Consider the following 16422-nt stretch of genomic DNA (forward strand, 5'->3'; position numbering starts at 1 on the left):
ATCCAATGCAAAATGTCTAGAAGTCTTTCTTTTTCTGGGGAGGGAATAAAAAATCAGGGATACACCCTTTCTCAGCCACATTCTCGGGATTTCAAAGTAAAGTTTTCAAATTAAAGTTTTCCTATTTTTAAATATTGAAGTAATGATGCAATGCTTCATAGGTGTGTTTTAGAAATTTAACAAAGTTCAGCAATCCAGCACCAAATATGCTTGCTTTCCAAACTGTATATTTGCATATTTATATTTAACTTTAAAAATTTACTTTTAACAAGTAAAAATCAGATTTATTTCTGAGGAAAATGCAAATTGATTGGGTTTTTTAGCAGAACTTTGCAAAAATATTAGATGATTATGAAGGGATAAAGTTGTCACAATTACAGAAGAGCAAATGAAGAGATTTTTTTCCCAATTAAAGCAATTGGCATTTATCAGTATTGTGATAAAATTAGATGGCATATTACAGCCATAAAGATAAGATAAAGGTTCCCCTCGCACATATGTGCTAGTCGTTCCCTAACTCTGGGGGGCAGTGCTCATCTCTGTTTCAAAGCCAAAGACCCATGTCCGAAGACATCTCCGTGGTCATGTAACCGGTATGGCTAAATGCCAAAGGCGCACAGAACACTGTTACCTTCCCACTAAAGATGGTCCCTATTTTTCTACTTGCATTTTTTATGTGCTTTCAAACTGCTAGGTTGGCAGAAGCTGGGACAAGTAACAGGAGCTCACCCCATTATGCAGCACTAGGGATTCAAACCGCTAAACTGCCAATCTTCTGATCGACAAGTTCAGTGTCTTAGCCACTGAGCCACACACACACACAGCCATATTAGGCTTTAAAAATTAAAAGATGGTTAAAAATAATAACATTCCTTCCTTGCATTTTGACAGGCAGCATTGATGAAAACTTCATATGTAATATTAAACTACATTAATGTTTTAATCAAAGCATCATTATTTTAAGCAAGTATTTGGATTTGGATTTGATTCCTAAACTGAATGTTTATGACAAATGTTTTGACTTGGTAATGCTTTCTAAAATCTTTCATCTTTATTATATTCTTGCATGAATGTATGACAGCAGCCATTTAGCAATCTTTTCTTTAGTGTATCCCAGGCAAACTGTTCTCTGCATAATGAAAAGTGTTACCTTCTTTTCTGTTTCTTAAAAACAAACCTGTAAGGCTCCAATATTTCCTCTTCCTCTATTTCACACTATCCTACCATTTTACAGAGAAACTAATCTACTATACTAAATAGAATGAAGAACTATGACAGATTCTACGATAAACATTCCCTGCAATTTTGAAAGTAGATTTTGTTTTCATATCATTAACATCTTTCCCACCCCATATCCAGAGTATGTGATATTTTTTCCAACACACAAAAGATCATGTGTCATTTACAAAGGTTTTTCTATTCTTGAAGGAACTCTTTGTAAGGACCGTTCTTTTGTTTCTGGAGCTTTTACAATCCATTTTAAAACAGCCTTAAGATAAATAGAGATCTACTCAGAATGCTGTGGGCACAGCAGGTCTACTTGTTTGTGAATCTAGAACTCACAGGGAACTAGCAAGCAAAGTTTTCCCTTTTTTGTTGAATACCTGAGCACAGAAACCTGCCAGCCAATCAGTGATTATTTGCTCCCCAGAGAAGTAATCCTTTTGTGAGAATAAAAAAAGATAATTTGCTAACATTTATCCAAGTTTATGAGCTTTTTATGTTGACAATAATCTGTGGTCTTCCAAATTTATAATACTGGTTTGCTGATAGTTTTGCATCTAGATTCCTTTATTTTCTCATGCAAAATATATACATACAGCATATATACTGTAATACCTCTATGCTATTATATTAGTGGCCCAGAAGCTGTGTAGGCAAGAATATCTCATTCCATGAAACTATAGACCAATTGTTCAAGCACAAGGTTACATAAATTCCTGCTTTTTGAACATCTTTCACTGTCCTAAAATGATATTTCTTTGGCCATACATAGAATACTACTGACATAATGAAATATCAAAATATGATTATGACCAATATGAACCCATCATTTCCATTATCACAAAAATAAAAAATCTTGGTCAAAACCCTTTCATTTCTTATCCATATCTTCTTGGTCTGTCAGTTATAAAGGAATTAGGTTTGTATTGCTTCAGGTTTTCTCAAATTATCAACAGCATGCTGTTTGTTAATCTAGCAACTGATTACCAGAACAATATGCTTTTGCTTAGAAGAAAACTGGTATTTAATAAGCATGTACAAGTCCCTATGTTTGACTGTTGAATTACAACAAGGAAAGGGAAAGGGAAAGGGAAAGGGGAGAGGAGAGGAGAGGAGAGGAGAGGAGAGGAGAGGAAAGGAAAGGAAAGGAAAGGAAAGGAAAGGAAAGGAAAGGAAAGGAAAGGAAAGGAAAGGAAAGGAAAGGAAAGGAAAGGTTCAAACTTTCTTCAAAACTATGTTTTATCCAAACCTTTTGCCCGTTCTGTCTCATTTAGGAATGTCCTGAAAATGCCTGCTAAGGAACATTTGGATCAGACCTAAGAAAATAGTGGACAATTTTGGAGTTGAGCGAGCATGCAGGGATGAAGCATTTTAAGAAATTATAATGGAGGAACACTGAGGGCAGCTCTATTAGAGTCCTCTGATATCCCTCCCCCCCCCAGAAGAGAGTCAGAAACATACAAAAACATTCAGCCTTGACAACAAAAGAAATGAGAGGGAAAACAATTACCATTCATTTCTGTCAGCATCACAGTTACAGTCATGTTGGGAGTCAATGCAACTTCCTTCTATTCCACAAGCACATTTCTGCACATCAGGAGTGGAACCTCCCCAGTATGTCTGTGTCTCATTGATTTTTCCAATCCACCAGCTGAATGGAATGCCATCTATAAGGCAAATTAGAACAAGTTACTGTTTTTGGAGTGTGACAATGCTGTCAGTGATAGCTTCAGCTCAAGGAAACCAAATAACTTAAGCATTTTTTAAAAAAAGAAATAAAATTATCCCACTATGATAAAACACTAAAAGATTTTTCATTTTAATGTTTCATTACCATGAGTAACATACTGTGAAGGTTTCTGCTTACAACATGACTTGAAACAGGGAACCGGTAATCCCTGAATCGGTCAGGCATGATATTAGAAACATTTATCTTTAACAGGACACTTCAGAAATTTTCTTTATGAAAAGAAGGAAGTCCTCCTTCCCAAAACATTCAGGTAATTCATTTTGTGGAGATCAATAAAAGATCGATACACTACTGTGAGAAGATTAGAAGAGTAAACATTATCTAAAAAGCTTCAACTTGGTTAAAAAAAAGTTATTGTGATAAGAATTACAAAAGTACTAATCATGTACTAAACAGTTAGAATAGTTTTATGTAGGATCAACTGGGAATGTTAATGATCATACGACAAACTACTTAACTGTCATTGAAGATGTGTCAATGATTGTCATATATTACAAGTAACATTGTGCCAAAATCTATCTTCCAATTTCTCCAAAATCTTATTCTCCTGCAAAAACATACTTCTATTTTTCCATACCCAACAATGTTTTAGAATTTATTAAGATGATGTTTTTCGGTTGTTCCTGTTTTCTTTTCCTTCAGGAAAGTGCTATGGCTATTTTCTTTTCTTTTACAAATCTCCCCATCACCATCTGAATGTGTATACCTCCTAATCTGACAAAATCTGATGGGAAAAGCTTTGTTATGGGGTTTCAATGCTGTGTGGGAAGCTAGGGACATGGAATACTGCTGGAACAATTATAGAAGCATCCTGTTCTAAGCTTTAGCAGATCTAATAAAGATCAGTTAGAAACTGGATTATTGTAATAGCAACCTCGTCTTGTGTTACATACAGAAGTCCAAAGAGATAGCCTGATACTCAGTGAAAAAAAGCACAATGATTAAGTGAGTGGTTTTAGGCCTTGGCAGAAGAAGAATAGTTTTTTAAAAAACCCAAGGATTTAGGTCAGGAACTGAGCAAGCACAATAGAACAATAGAATAGCAGTGAAGATAAAGACATTATTGCAAAGCTAATTTTGTTGTAACTGAAGGCTTTGTGATGATTCCTGCAGAGCTGATACCCAGGTCCAGTTGCTGCTTACTAATGGAGGGTAGTCAGAAAAGACTTATTAATCCCCTGTACAGGGGTAAAATCCAGCAGGTTCTGACAGGTTCTGGAGAACTGGTAGCAGAAATTTTGAGCAGTTCGGAGAACTGGCAAATACCACCTCTGGCTGGCCCCAGAGTGGAGTGGGAGTGGAAATTTTGCAATATCCTTCCCCCAGGAGTGGGGAGGGAATGGGGATTTTGCAGTATCCTTCCCCTGGAGTGGGGTGGGAATGGAGTGTTTGCAGTATCCTTCCCCTGCTACATCCACCAAGCCACACCCACCAAGCCACACTATGTCCACCAAGCCATGCTCACAGAACCGGTAGTAAAAAAATTGGATTTCACCACTGCCCCCGTATCATTCTTTTTCTACCTTCTGGATCCTGAGCTGACTGCTCTTGGTTTGACAAGGCTTACATACTGATTCTGTTGTATCTGTACTGTGAGTCCCTGGTTCATGAGATGTTTGACCTCTGCTTTGAGTTAGGACCCTCCTTCCAGGATGACCATGATTCTATGGCCATGATAGAGACATATATTCTTGGGCATTTTATAATTCTGTTAATGTAGTTTTTCCCTTTTGTTAAGAAAAGAATTACCTTAAGAAATTTATTTTGAATCAAAGTTTTTTTTAAAAAAATAGAAATCTTTTATGTAATTTTACTAGTATAATCTGGTTTAATGTATCCAATACCACAAAAGAATTGTTCACATACAACTCTTTCCTCAGCACAATTTACAACAAGAATAAAAAAAAAATCTCCAGTTTTAATTCTCCAGTATGGTACGTTAAAGAAGAGTTGCTGCTGGCTAAATAGAGCAGTAAATGCACAAAATATACAGAAAAGGGTAATTACTAATGGATCTGAAGCATGAAAATAATCCATTGTAAAGAAGAAAGAAAGGTGAACTTTATGATGAATGCAAAAGACGGAAGAAAGCAGTGTGTAGTAATATTAAAATACATGATGCTGTGCATGTGGATCCTGATTTAAGAATAGTCAATTATCCATAAGAGCTCCGGCTGCATTTTGAAAATATGGAATTTTTTTTTTGTTTTGTTTTTTAAACTAACTAACTAGGGAATGCAGAAAACCGTGACTGCAGCTCATGGTTTTCAGGTTCTCTATGATCTCCTAGTCTCTAATTCATTTATTTGTTCCCATGCTGTGCAACAACCTGGCCTGCAAGGCTTTAAAAAAGGACTCATAGATCCAGAAAAGGAAAGATAACATGTAATTATATGAATGTTGTGTAAATTTGGCAGACTTTGCTATTCATTCTAGAAAGATAACCAGATTATGGAACACCTCATTTTGCTTGCCTATCTGTCTGTCCATCACAAACCAATATTTCTGATCTAACTTTTCTTGTTTGTGCTGGGAGAAAGTTTTGAAGAACTAGAAACAAGTGCTTAATATATTTACCGATCCTATAACTTTGGATTTCAAATCCCTTTAAAATCAACTCTGCACTAATGGCAAAGCAAGATTTATGACATGTTTTCATGCCTTCCATATATGGTAGGTGTGCTAAAGATAATGGAACATATAAGTATTCTGAAGCATTTTCTTTTTCTTTTCATACACCTGAACAGTCTGAGCAGAAAAAGAATATAAACCCAACTCCTCATACATTTGTTCCTTGCGTGTAATTTAAAAAAGCGATGGAGCTTTGCATTTTGTGACACATTTCATTCAGCAAAATGAAAATAAAAAGCAACAAGTGATGGTGCAAATAACAACAAACAAAGAAGGCTGTTAGAGAGTAAATTAGCCAAATCTCCAAAATACAACTCAGTTTGCATGTTCATAGGCTGCTTGGAATAAACAAGGCAAATATACTAAATCCCCTAACTTAAAACTGAGCTGCTCACATTGTGAAGTAATGCAAGTCTACTATGATTTTTTTTTAACCAGCTTTATTTTTTTGACTAGAGAATCCATGACCTATTGGGTCACTATTTCAGAGATATTTCCTTACCTAAACAGAGATGTCCACAGGCTGGCAAAAAAGCAGTAGATGCAGGAGCAACTTACAATTTATTGATGGCTTGCCTATTGACTTTGTCTATGGGAAGTGGGCAGGAACATTTGAAATGAGTTTGTTTGAAATTTTAATTCCATGGAAGTTATGGATCCTGGTCACATTTCTGCCAAATTTCAAACCCTAAGGTATACCATGCCATCATCACCTCAGAAGAGTTCATACTTCTTGTTGGTTTCCCCATTGACTTGTGGGAAGCTGGCATGGAATATTCTTTTTTTCCACATATAAACTGGTGCCATTTCCCCTCCTCAGGTGAACCCTAGTGAAGCCTCCTCCTCTTCCTTGGCTCATCCACAAAAGGGCTTGCCACTTTTTGGGAGGAGGGGGAACCAAGGAAGCTACACACTGAAGAAAATTGCACTGCCACTCTCCATTCCGGCATATTCCCAGGGGCCACCTCCTTTTAGGGAGAAAGAGGGCTCTTATCGTGGCAACCCTCAGCCAGTCCTACCTGTCCAGCAGGCATCTGAGTCACTCCCTCATCCTTCTTTCACTCTCTACCACCATTAAAAAGTTTCAAACTTCAGCCTCAGTTCCAAAGCAGCCAATTGCTGCTCACCCATCAAGCTTTGTTGACTGCCAACCGGCTGCAGAGACCAGAGATAGGCAGAAAAATGTCATAATCATGTGACCTCAGCCAGTCACAGCAATGTGACACAGAATCACTGAAGTGGCCACAAATTTCAATCCCACAGGAGTAATGGTTCCTTGAGTTTAGATGCTTTCTATTCCTTAGCTCATTTGCTCATTAGTTGTTTCTCTATCATGAACCATTTCACCAGATTTAAAGCTACAATCAAACAGAAACAGGAATAAAGTAGTATATTGTAGTGGATGCCCCAGAAGCTGACTCAGATCATAAGGAAGAGTCAGCTTCAGGAGCTTTGGAAGCGGGCATGGAGGAGCATCTTGAAGATGCGAAGGATCCTGAACCAGGCGGGGTTGGTCAAGAGGAGGAGGAGAATCCTCTCAGAAAGGGCTGAAGGACTGACTGGATAAGCATCTGGCTAATAGACATAAGGTAGAGATGTAGATGCAGCCAGGAGGCTCAGAAAACCATCCAGAAACAGTGGGCAGAGAAAGGGCATAGTTGCAGCCAGATGAGGAGGAACTGACTCCTTCGCTTATCCCAGGGCATGCAGGACCAAGCGGAGACAGGTGCAATGGAGGTCAGTGAGTCAAATCATGAAGAGGTAGCCTCACTGTTCCTAATGAGCTGCATTAGCCAGCAGCTATCTAGCCCAACATGTGGAGTAAAGCAATACTAGAAACAACTCATCCGTTTTCTTGCCATGCATCTGTTTTGTCATCTTGACTCTTGACTCTTTGACTCTGTGACTGGAATTTGGACTTTTCTTCTTGAACTTTGGACTGGATTTTAGTTTCATGATTTGTGGTCAGACCGTGGACATGTCTTGGAACTCTGAACCTGGTGGGTGACTTTATGGACTTGCAATGTGTTTTCGGACTTGAAGATTGGACTCATTGGGTTTTGTGCTGGTTCCTATGTGAGGTGAATCCCTGGGGAATACTATTCAGAGTTGGTGAATCTTCAATAAAGACTTCAAACCCTTGTGGTGTGTTTGTGTGTAGGTCTAATGTTTTCTTCTATATCAGGGTATCAAACTCAAGGTCCAGGGGCTGGGTGTGGCCCGTGGGATGCTTAGATCTGGCCCACAGGGCCGCCCTGGAAACAACAAAGGACTGGCCTGCAGTACTTCTGCCAGCAAAAATGGAGCTCAGGAGGGCCACATGTAGCCTTCCTGAGCTCTGTTTTTGCTGGCAGAGGGTTGCAGGAGGCCGTTGCAGCCGAAAATGGAGCTCGGGAGCCTGTTTTCGCTGGCAGAGTGCTCGGGTCACCACAGGCGTCCCTAATATGAGTGATATTGAGCCGTCCATGCCCACTGTGGCCACATGCACTCCAGCACTCCAGGTCAAAAACAACCCTGATGCAGCCCTCAATGAAATCGAGTTTGACACCCCTGTTCTATATTGTGGCTAACTGAAGTTTTGTAATCTGAGCCTTGTCTGGCATCCTGGATTTAACATCAAGTAAGTCTACATGACAGCCAGTTTGGTGTAGTTGTTAAGGCACTACTTTTTAGTGGGGGGAGGGGGACCTTTTCCAAGAAAACTGCAAGCACCTGTCCAGAATTCGACATGATTGAATTGAAGAAGAAAAAAAAAGTCTACACTCATCTAAGACAGACACCATAATATTGTAAGTTGTGGGATGCTAGTTTTAACTATCCTATAAACTCTATGTGTTCTTTGGTCTATAACCATATTAAATTAAATATAAAGCATTATTATTATTATTATTATTATTATTATTATTATTATTATTATTATTTCAATTTATATGTCGCCCTTCTCTGAAGACTCAGGGCGGCTTAAAATGCACTTATAGCAATAGCCTTCATTCTTTTGTATATACCTGCTTATTAGGGCTTTTGGCCCCCCATAAGCGGTGTTTCTACAAAGTCAGCTTATTGCCCCCACAATCCGGGTCCTCAATTTACCTACCTCAGAAGGACGGAAGGCTGAGTCAACCTTGAGCCTGGTGAGATTTGAACTCGCACTAATTGCAGGCAGCTGGAACTAAGTGCTACATAACAGCACTTAGTCCACTGCACCACCAAGGCTCCTTCACCTCCTCTTTATATGGATGTCAATTAAGAGACCTGTGGCAGGTGGTATACCATTTGTATATGGTAGTTCTGCACAAAGGATCTTGGCATAGTTTAGCTGAATTCATAAAGCTGTGTATTGATCGAGTTTGGTAATGCTATTAAAGGATTGTCGCTAAGCAACAATTAGTGAAGGGTGGTACTTTATCTATGAATGTTCCTAATCAGACGGATGCAAAACATGACCTTGTGAAGTCTGAATGCTTGTTTACATACTTTTCATATAGGAGTCGAGTGCAATGAATTCTTTTTTTCTGTAGAAACAGAATGAAGTTTAACGCTATAGACTTATAGTTATTACAGTAATTGAATATTGCATCTGTCAATACATTTAGTGAATGGTATGCACATTGGGGAGGTCAGGTTTGCAGAATAAATGCCTGTTATAGTAGAGAAAACTAGATAATTGCTTATTTACAAGAGTAACTGCTGAATACAAACAGTACCAGCACCTAAGGGTATGTGTGCGTGCCTACTTGCATATGTGGAAAAACAAACACAGATTTTCACAAAGCAAATCTCTCTGTGTGTTTTTTAACATAATTGATGGAGCACAAAACAAAAAAGCTTCAGCTGCAGAAGGACTAAATTCCCACATCATGCAATTGTATTTCCATAATGGCTATTTCTCTCTGGATATATTTTTCAAATTTCTTTAATTTTGTACATGTATGATTTTGTTTTCCTAAATTACTTTCTGTACTAGATTTTAAAAAAAATGTTACAGTATATGAAGTAGGTATGGTTTTAATCTGTCATGGAATCCTTTACCTCACTGCTTTTGCAACCTTGGCTGCTTTAAGATTTCAACTCCGATGATTCCTCAGCCAGCATAATGGCTGGAGGATTATTGGAAGTTGCAGTCCACCCAACTGAAAGCTTCCAATGTTGAGAAATACTGCTTTACTTGATTTAGTATTTAGATTTATTCTTTAGTTCTTGCTATTTATTGTATATCTTTCAGGTGTAGACCAAGAAGGACAGTTTGTGTAAGTTTTGCTAAACAGTAGGATTAGGCAAGAAATTGAGTTAGAAATTGGTTAATGTTTTTGAGCATAATTACACACTGACCTTGGTGCTATTGAAAAACTTTTTGGTTAGGGACCTTCTCAATAAATCTTCCAAAACATTTAAATAAATAAATGAAAGATATAATGGCAAGATGCCCTAACCTTGGCACTATTCAACATCTAGGATGGTGATTTTTTTTTTGTTAAGGACAATGCATTATGTAGCGTAATAAGATTTATCTCCATTACTTACTTTGCTTGTTAGAAAGACGTGACTTTTTGCAGTGGTAAGCAACCTCCTGTTCACATTGTTCTGCATGGTTAATTGTAGCCTGGAGCTGTTCTAGGCTGGCAGCATATTTGAAAAACACACTGTGAGGGTTCTCTCGATTAGCAGTTTTGACTCTGGTTAACTCCGTGTTGTTGTGCTGTATAATTGTCCAAGTGGTATCTTGAAAGACAAATGAAGAAGCACATTGTAAATCAGGCATACACTCAATGGAAGTGAGCCAATAGTTATGTAAAAATCCTTAATCCCACCTTGTAGAGGGGGGAGGGGAAGAAGCATTTTGTAAAAATTTATCAACCATCTTCTGTATTGTTTGAGATAGCTGCTTCCTGTTTTTTCTTTCTCTCTTATTCATAGGATTGCCATATCGAGCCTGTGAAAAGCCAGACAGCCACTTGTTGGCAGCAGGCTTACATTTTCTGTATCTCTTTGCTGCCATCTTAGTCAAGAATTGGTAGCCGAAGGTGATTTCAACATGTTACCTACACACAATGCAGCAGCACAATGCATTGTAGAAAATACAAAATGTCCTTTAGTTTTAGGATGTGTTGTATCCAATTTTTTTTTTTAGTTGATCCTTTTTTGTCCATTGTGGCTTCCAACTTGGTACTATCAACTAGATCAGCCCATTTATGTATAGGTGTTGTTTTTCTGAAGGAATTCAAATTGATATCCTACAATTAAGTCTTTTACTGTTTTTAAGAGGGACACCTTGGCTTCAGCTTTTTCGTTTATGAAAATTTAGGAATGTTTGGCAGCAAATAAACATTATTAAAGACATGTTAATCAGCAAGAATATATGATGAGGTGATTCATGTCAATAATAAACATCAGTGCTTTATTTGGTTATCTTGTAGTTTATACATTGGGTCAATATTCTAAAGCTGATTATATACATACAGCTTAAGTAACCCCTATAACCCCAAAGAAGCCTGATAATCATTTTGCACATTTAAGTTTATTCTAAAAGTCAGCTCAGCTGAAGATAGCTGGGAAAGTTATGTAAACATGTTTAAAATTACATTATTCTTTACATAAAGGTTCGGCTCTTTTAAAGAATGAGATCGAAAACGGAGAAGCTTTTATGATTCTATCCACAAGCAAACTGGGGCATAAGAACAATGCTTTCCATGCAAGGGTTGACATTGGATTGGAAGCTTTGGGCCTGAGGCTTATGATATTGAAAATGATTTCTCTGAATACCAGAGGATAATGAGACCTCCCCTTGCAACTGCCTGAGAAGAAAAGCTACATGAATATCTATGACAAGGGAGCAGCGTCAAAAAAATATGGACATCTGTCTGCATTGCCCCAATGGGAAAAGGGAAGGAGGGCTGTGAGGAAATAGGAAGAAAACAAAAACGGAAGATTCATCCTGTCAGATAGCATTTCTTGGTGGGGAACTGATCAATGGGATTTGTTTAACATATTGAATAAGGAGTGACTGAAGAGAACAGTGGCAGCTGTTCCTAGGTATAAACAGATGACTCAAATTGCACTTCACTTCAGCTGTTTGATCCTTGAAGTGTTTAAATTAAAACCTTTTCCGGTCTTTGATTTGACCAAAAAATTAATGAGCAGTTGGGCTTCTATTTCCCTATAAGAGGTATGCCAATAGTTCCACTCATTCATTACCATTGAATGAATGGCTTTCAATATTAGCATTGCATTAATATGCCTGGATTCTGAACATGGTGAGCTGCATTTTCCTTGCCAACAACATTACCTGGTCAAGTTCTTTCTAGATTTGTTGAAAGGTATTTTTCAGAATTCCTAAAATTGCATAGGCATCAACCTATCCTAGTTGGGAATGGTAACTTAAAACTTGCAGATGGCCATAACATAATAAAAAGTTTTCTATATAAATTGTATATGTAACCTGTTTTTAAAAATCCCCAGAAAAGCAATGCATGTTCCAATATTTTAATCTGAACTTTATGGTCACCACCAAGTTGCCACCCTTCCCTTTACTCCTAGTCACAGTGTGGGAAATATTTGCCAACTGTGCTTTTTATTATTGCTGCATTACTCCAAATAAGGAATCCTAAGAAATGGGAGCCAAGAAGCAACACAAGAATTTGTATTTCATAGGTTGACTGAAATTCTGCAAGAGAGCAAAGCAAATTGAAAAATTATGTAATTGTATATTGACAGTACTTGGTGATTTGAGATGTTGCATCCTATTCCAAACTCTATATAATGCCAGCATCAAATCAGCAAAATCAGAAAGCAATTTGTGTTCAATCCTTATTATCTACATCATGCTTTTTGTGTAAGTAGAGGAAGATGAGGTGCAGCTCTTGATGCCCTCCAACATTATGCTTCTTCCAATTCATATTCTCAACTACCACTTACAATCTCTGTTCTTGAAGTTTATCTAAACGCCATGTGGATATGACTGCACCAATTACTTCAATAGTAATGAAGGGAGGAGGGCTGACACTATCTGGAAAGAATTTACAATTATATTTGGAATGGAAAGAGGGCTGTTCAGGGACTCTTAGTGGCATCTAATTGGCCAACGTGGAGATATTGGGCATTCACCAAATATGGTGTCACCCTGAGCCTACATCAAGAGGGAAAAAAGCATGACATAATTTTGAAGGATTGTAGTATAGGCTATTCATTCTGACAACTTTACTGCTCAGTAAATGCATGCTGTAAAAAATGTGCATTGTTATTATGATATTGTCCTTGACTGCACTGCTATGGTCTACTTCTGCAGTACTCTAATGGAGTGAATTAAGGTGCTTAGGGAAGAATGAGAAGCAAAGCAAATAAGAGAGCTGTTGATCCTTTATCTGGTACTCAGCATTGGAGGATTGCTTCATAGCTTTCTGCCTGAATAAAGACCACAAGAAAAGAAAACCCTTGATTAATTCTTTATATGTGTTTTGGAAGATTTATTTTTTTCAATTCTGTACTAAGTTAACGAGATACTACAACTTGTTTGCCTATCATATTTAAATGAAGGAAATGATAAAGCAAAGCTTTTCAGAAATAAAACAAGTAAATGATACAGTTCTCTCTTTTATCCTTGGTACATGCACAATACGTATACCATAGCAATCTAAAAGTTTCTGCACTGTTCCTATATGCTATTTCACACCTTTACATTATAATCAAAACCCAGTTTTCTTATAATTAAGGAATGCAATAATATAATTTGGGCAAGAGAAAGAAAAATAAGAAACAGCCTCTGTTAAATCAGCGTTAAGGTCTCTGAGCAGGGGTGGAATGCTACTGGTTCACACTGGTTCGGGCGAACCGGTATCAGTGACGGTGGGTGGTTCGGAGAACTGGTAGTGGCGGCAGCACAAGACTCCACCCACCTGCCCGGATGTGCCTGTTTTTTACCCTCTGTGCATGCACAGAAGGCTTTGCGCATGCGCAGAGTCCAAAATTGCACGTGGCGCACACACACGGCATGCACACTTCCGAACTGGTAGGGAAAGTAAGTAGATTTCAGCCCTGTCTCTGAGTTACCATCCAGCAATATTAAACCTTTTGTCATATTTATTTATCTTAACAAGATGTATAGCAAAATGGAGGGGGGGGACAGAAAGAGAAGTACACAAAAAGCAATCAATTTAACAAAAAGTAAAATAATCTACTGCCCATACCCTGCAAAAAGAAGTGGCCAATATACATATTTTATTCTCCAAATGTTAAACCAGTTTCTAAATCAACCTTAAAAATGGTTTTCTAACATTACAAAATATAAAATCTAACTTCACAGATGGATCTAACAATGAGAAGACATTCATTTGGTTGACTTGTTATTATCAAGTGAACTACCCGAATTTCCTAATCTAATATATACACTACATTTTAATTGTCTTTCAGCTTTTTCACTTTTTTGAATTATATGTTGCTACTCCTACAATAAATAGAGTATATATAATGCATCATCAGAATGCATATTTTATGGAAAATTGCCTACACAAATGCATACATCAGTGAGAAAAATGTACAAAATAAGAGAAAATATGTATAAAAATGTATGTCAGCTCTGATGCACAAAAATGTCTAGGCAAGCATTCCCACACAGATTTACTTGGCATAAAAAAATAAAATAAAATGCAAATTGTTATAGAAATAGGTGGAATAAACTCATGCTTGAAAAAAAAAGTCAGTGTTACAAAAAGCAACCCAGGCAGGTTTCTGCATCCTTAGTCTGAACCTATTGTTATTGTAATTTCCTGTCTAATTCATTTCCAATATTCTGAACTGAGAAGTCACCTTCACTCTCTTTGCATTTTCAACTCACACGCTTTAAAATAGGAACACTTCATGTTTGTTAGATTTCAATATAATGAGTATATAACCGTGAGTAAAAAGAATGCATCACCTTACCTGTCATATTGCAGTATACAAGAAATGGCCCTAGGGGACCACTCCCATCTGAATCAATGTAGTAAAAGGCTGAAATGTTCCCTCTGTGCTTATAAGCTTCACATGATTGCTCATATATAGCTGCAAAAGAACATCTCCCATTACAAATGTAAGAGCATCATTTTGAACTTTACTTGAACGAATGAGCAATTGAGAAGACGGAACTGAAATCTTCAGCAGACCTTCAACGCTCGAGCAAATAAGGAGAAAATAATGCAATAAGAGTTCCCTCAACATTTGGCATCAGTAAACAACATTTATACCTATCAAAAGAAAAATAGCTGGGAAGGTGTTTCTCTTTACTTTCTAAGCAGTAGCATTCAGATGAGAAATGGTAGGAGTTAGTGGCTGACAACTCAGTCAGAGAAAGCCAAATCAAAGATGCAATTATGAAGAAAACACTGACATGGAGAGCTAACATTGTAAGTTACCTATATTGTAAAGACTTAAAGGTAAAGGTTCCCCTTGTGCTAGTCATGCCCGACTCCGGGGGGTGGTGCTCTTCTCCATTTCAAAGCCAAAGAGCCAGCGCTGTCTGAAGACGTCTCCGTGGTCATGTGGCCGGCATGACTCAATGCCAAAGGCGCACGGAACGCTATTACCTTCCCACCAAAGATGTTCCCTATTTTTCTATTTGCATTTTTTTTACATGCTTTTGAACTGCTAGGTTGGCAGAAGGGTAAAGACTTATCCATATATAAAATGTTAAATATTATTAATGATCTGACCTTTAATAAGGTAGGACAGACAGACAGAAATTACTGTATGTTCAAGCCATACCCGCAACTGGTTACTTCCTATGAATGAAAGAGCTTTTCAAAGAATGTTTGGTGAAGAGAGAAACAAAGAAACCAGGACTTTCTTGATAGCAGGGGCCATTGGGAAGGGAATAACCTAGAAGGCTCCAGAAATTCTAGAATAGAGTCCTTTAAATTATGTTTTCAATTCTATGCATTTATTCAATGACAGTTTTGTCAATTTCAGGGCTATGCATTGCCTAGATCAGTGCACACATCTTAAAGTTTCTATAGTTGAGAAACATTTGTATCAAAGTGTTGGGGATGGGCAGGAAGTGCTCCTAAAGCTGAGGTTCTCTCTTGCATCGAAATAGCAAGAACACCAAGCCCAGGGCCTGGGTGGTAGGAAGAAGTCCTCAGAATACCTCACTGAACAAATTGCAGGCAAACACACCACTGCTTATATCTCCTCATATATCCTCCTCAAAATGCTTTGGCTTGTTCAGATGAGAAGCTGCCTTTTATTTTCCAGGAAAAGCATGAGTTCCACACTTAAACACCTTAGATTGCCTTCTAAGGCCATGTCTACATGATCAAGACATGTCCACAGAAAAAGTAAATACAATTCAGGAAGCAGACTGTGTGGATGAGCTGCTTGCAGTATAATATTACAAGTAGTCCTTGGGTTATGACCATTTGTTCAAAGTTCTTACAGTGCTGAATGAGACACACTTATGATACCTTTGTGGAATTTTTGGTAGTATCCACAACATCATGTGATAGCAATATCTGATGTTCTCTGCCAGCTTCCCACAAAAAAAAAAAAAAAAAAAATCAGTGGGGAAGCTAGCAAGAAATCATGATTAAGTGAGGTTCTTGCAGCATCCTCATGTAATGATGGCAATTGATACTGCCAGAGTTGTCATTGCTAAGTGACATTGTGTTTTACAACTGTGTTGCATAGTGACTGTGATGACTCTCCTGGATGCTTCGTCAGATACCTCTCCAGATGTCAGCTTGGAGGAGAATGAACCAGTTCCAGGCATATCTGGAGGGGTTGGTCAATAGCTCCAAGCAGTCATCTGAGAGGGATTTGGTTGACGCAGAGCTCCAGCAGGACAGCCCTCT

At 37.9% G+C, this 16422-nt stretch overlaps 1 protein-coding gene across 1 annotated transcript in view; it reads right to left on the reverse strand.

Moving 5' to 3' along the window:
- The window catches only part of CNTNAP4 (contactin associated protein family member 4), a 262491-nt gene that overhangs the window by 41952 nt on the left and 204117 nt on the right, over positions 1-16422 (reverse strand). The window contains exons 12-14 of the mRNA XM_070935657.1: positions 14519-14638; positions 10127-10324; positions 2735-2891 (exon numbers count right to left, since the gene is read on the reverse strand). Coding sequence (XP_070791758.1) covers positions 2735-2891; positions 10127-10324; positions 14519-14638 — 475 coding nt within the window. The remainder of the gene's footprint in view (positions 1-2734; positions 2892-10126; positions 10325-14518; positions 14639-16422) is intronic.

This window comes from Pituophis catenifer, unplaced genomic scaffold (genome assembly GCF_029215685.1).
Source record: "Pituophis catenifer annectens isolate HBS135680 unplaced genomic scaffold, rPitCat1.0.hap2 SCAF_2, whole genome shotgun sequence".
NCBI lineage: Eukaryota > Metazoa > Chordata > Lepidosauria > Squamata > Colubridae > Pituophis > Pituophis catenifer.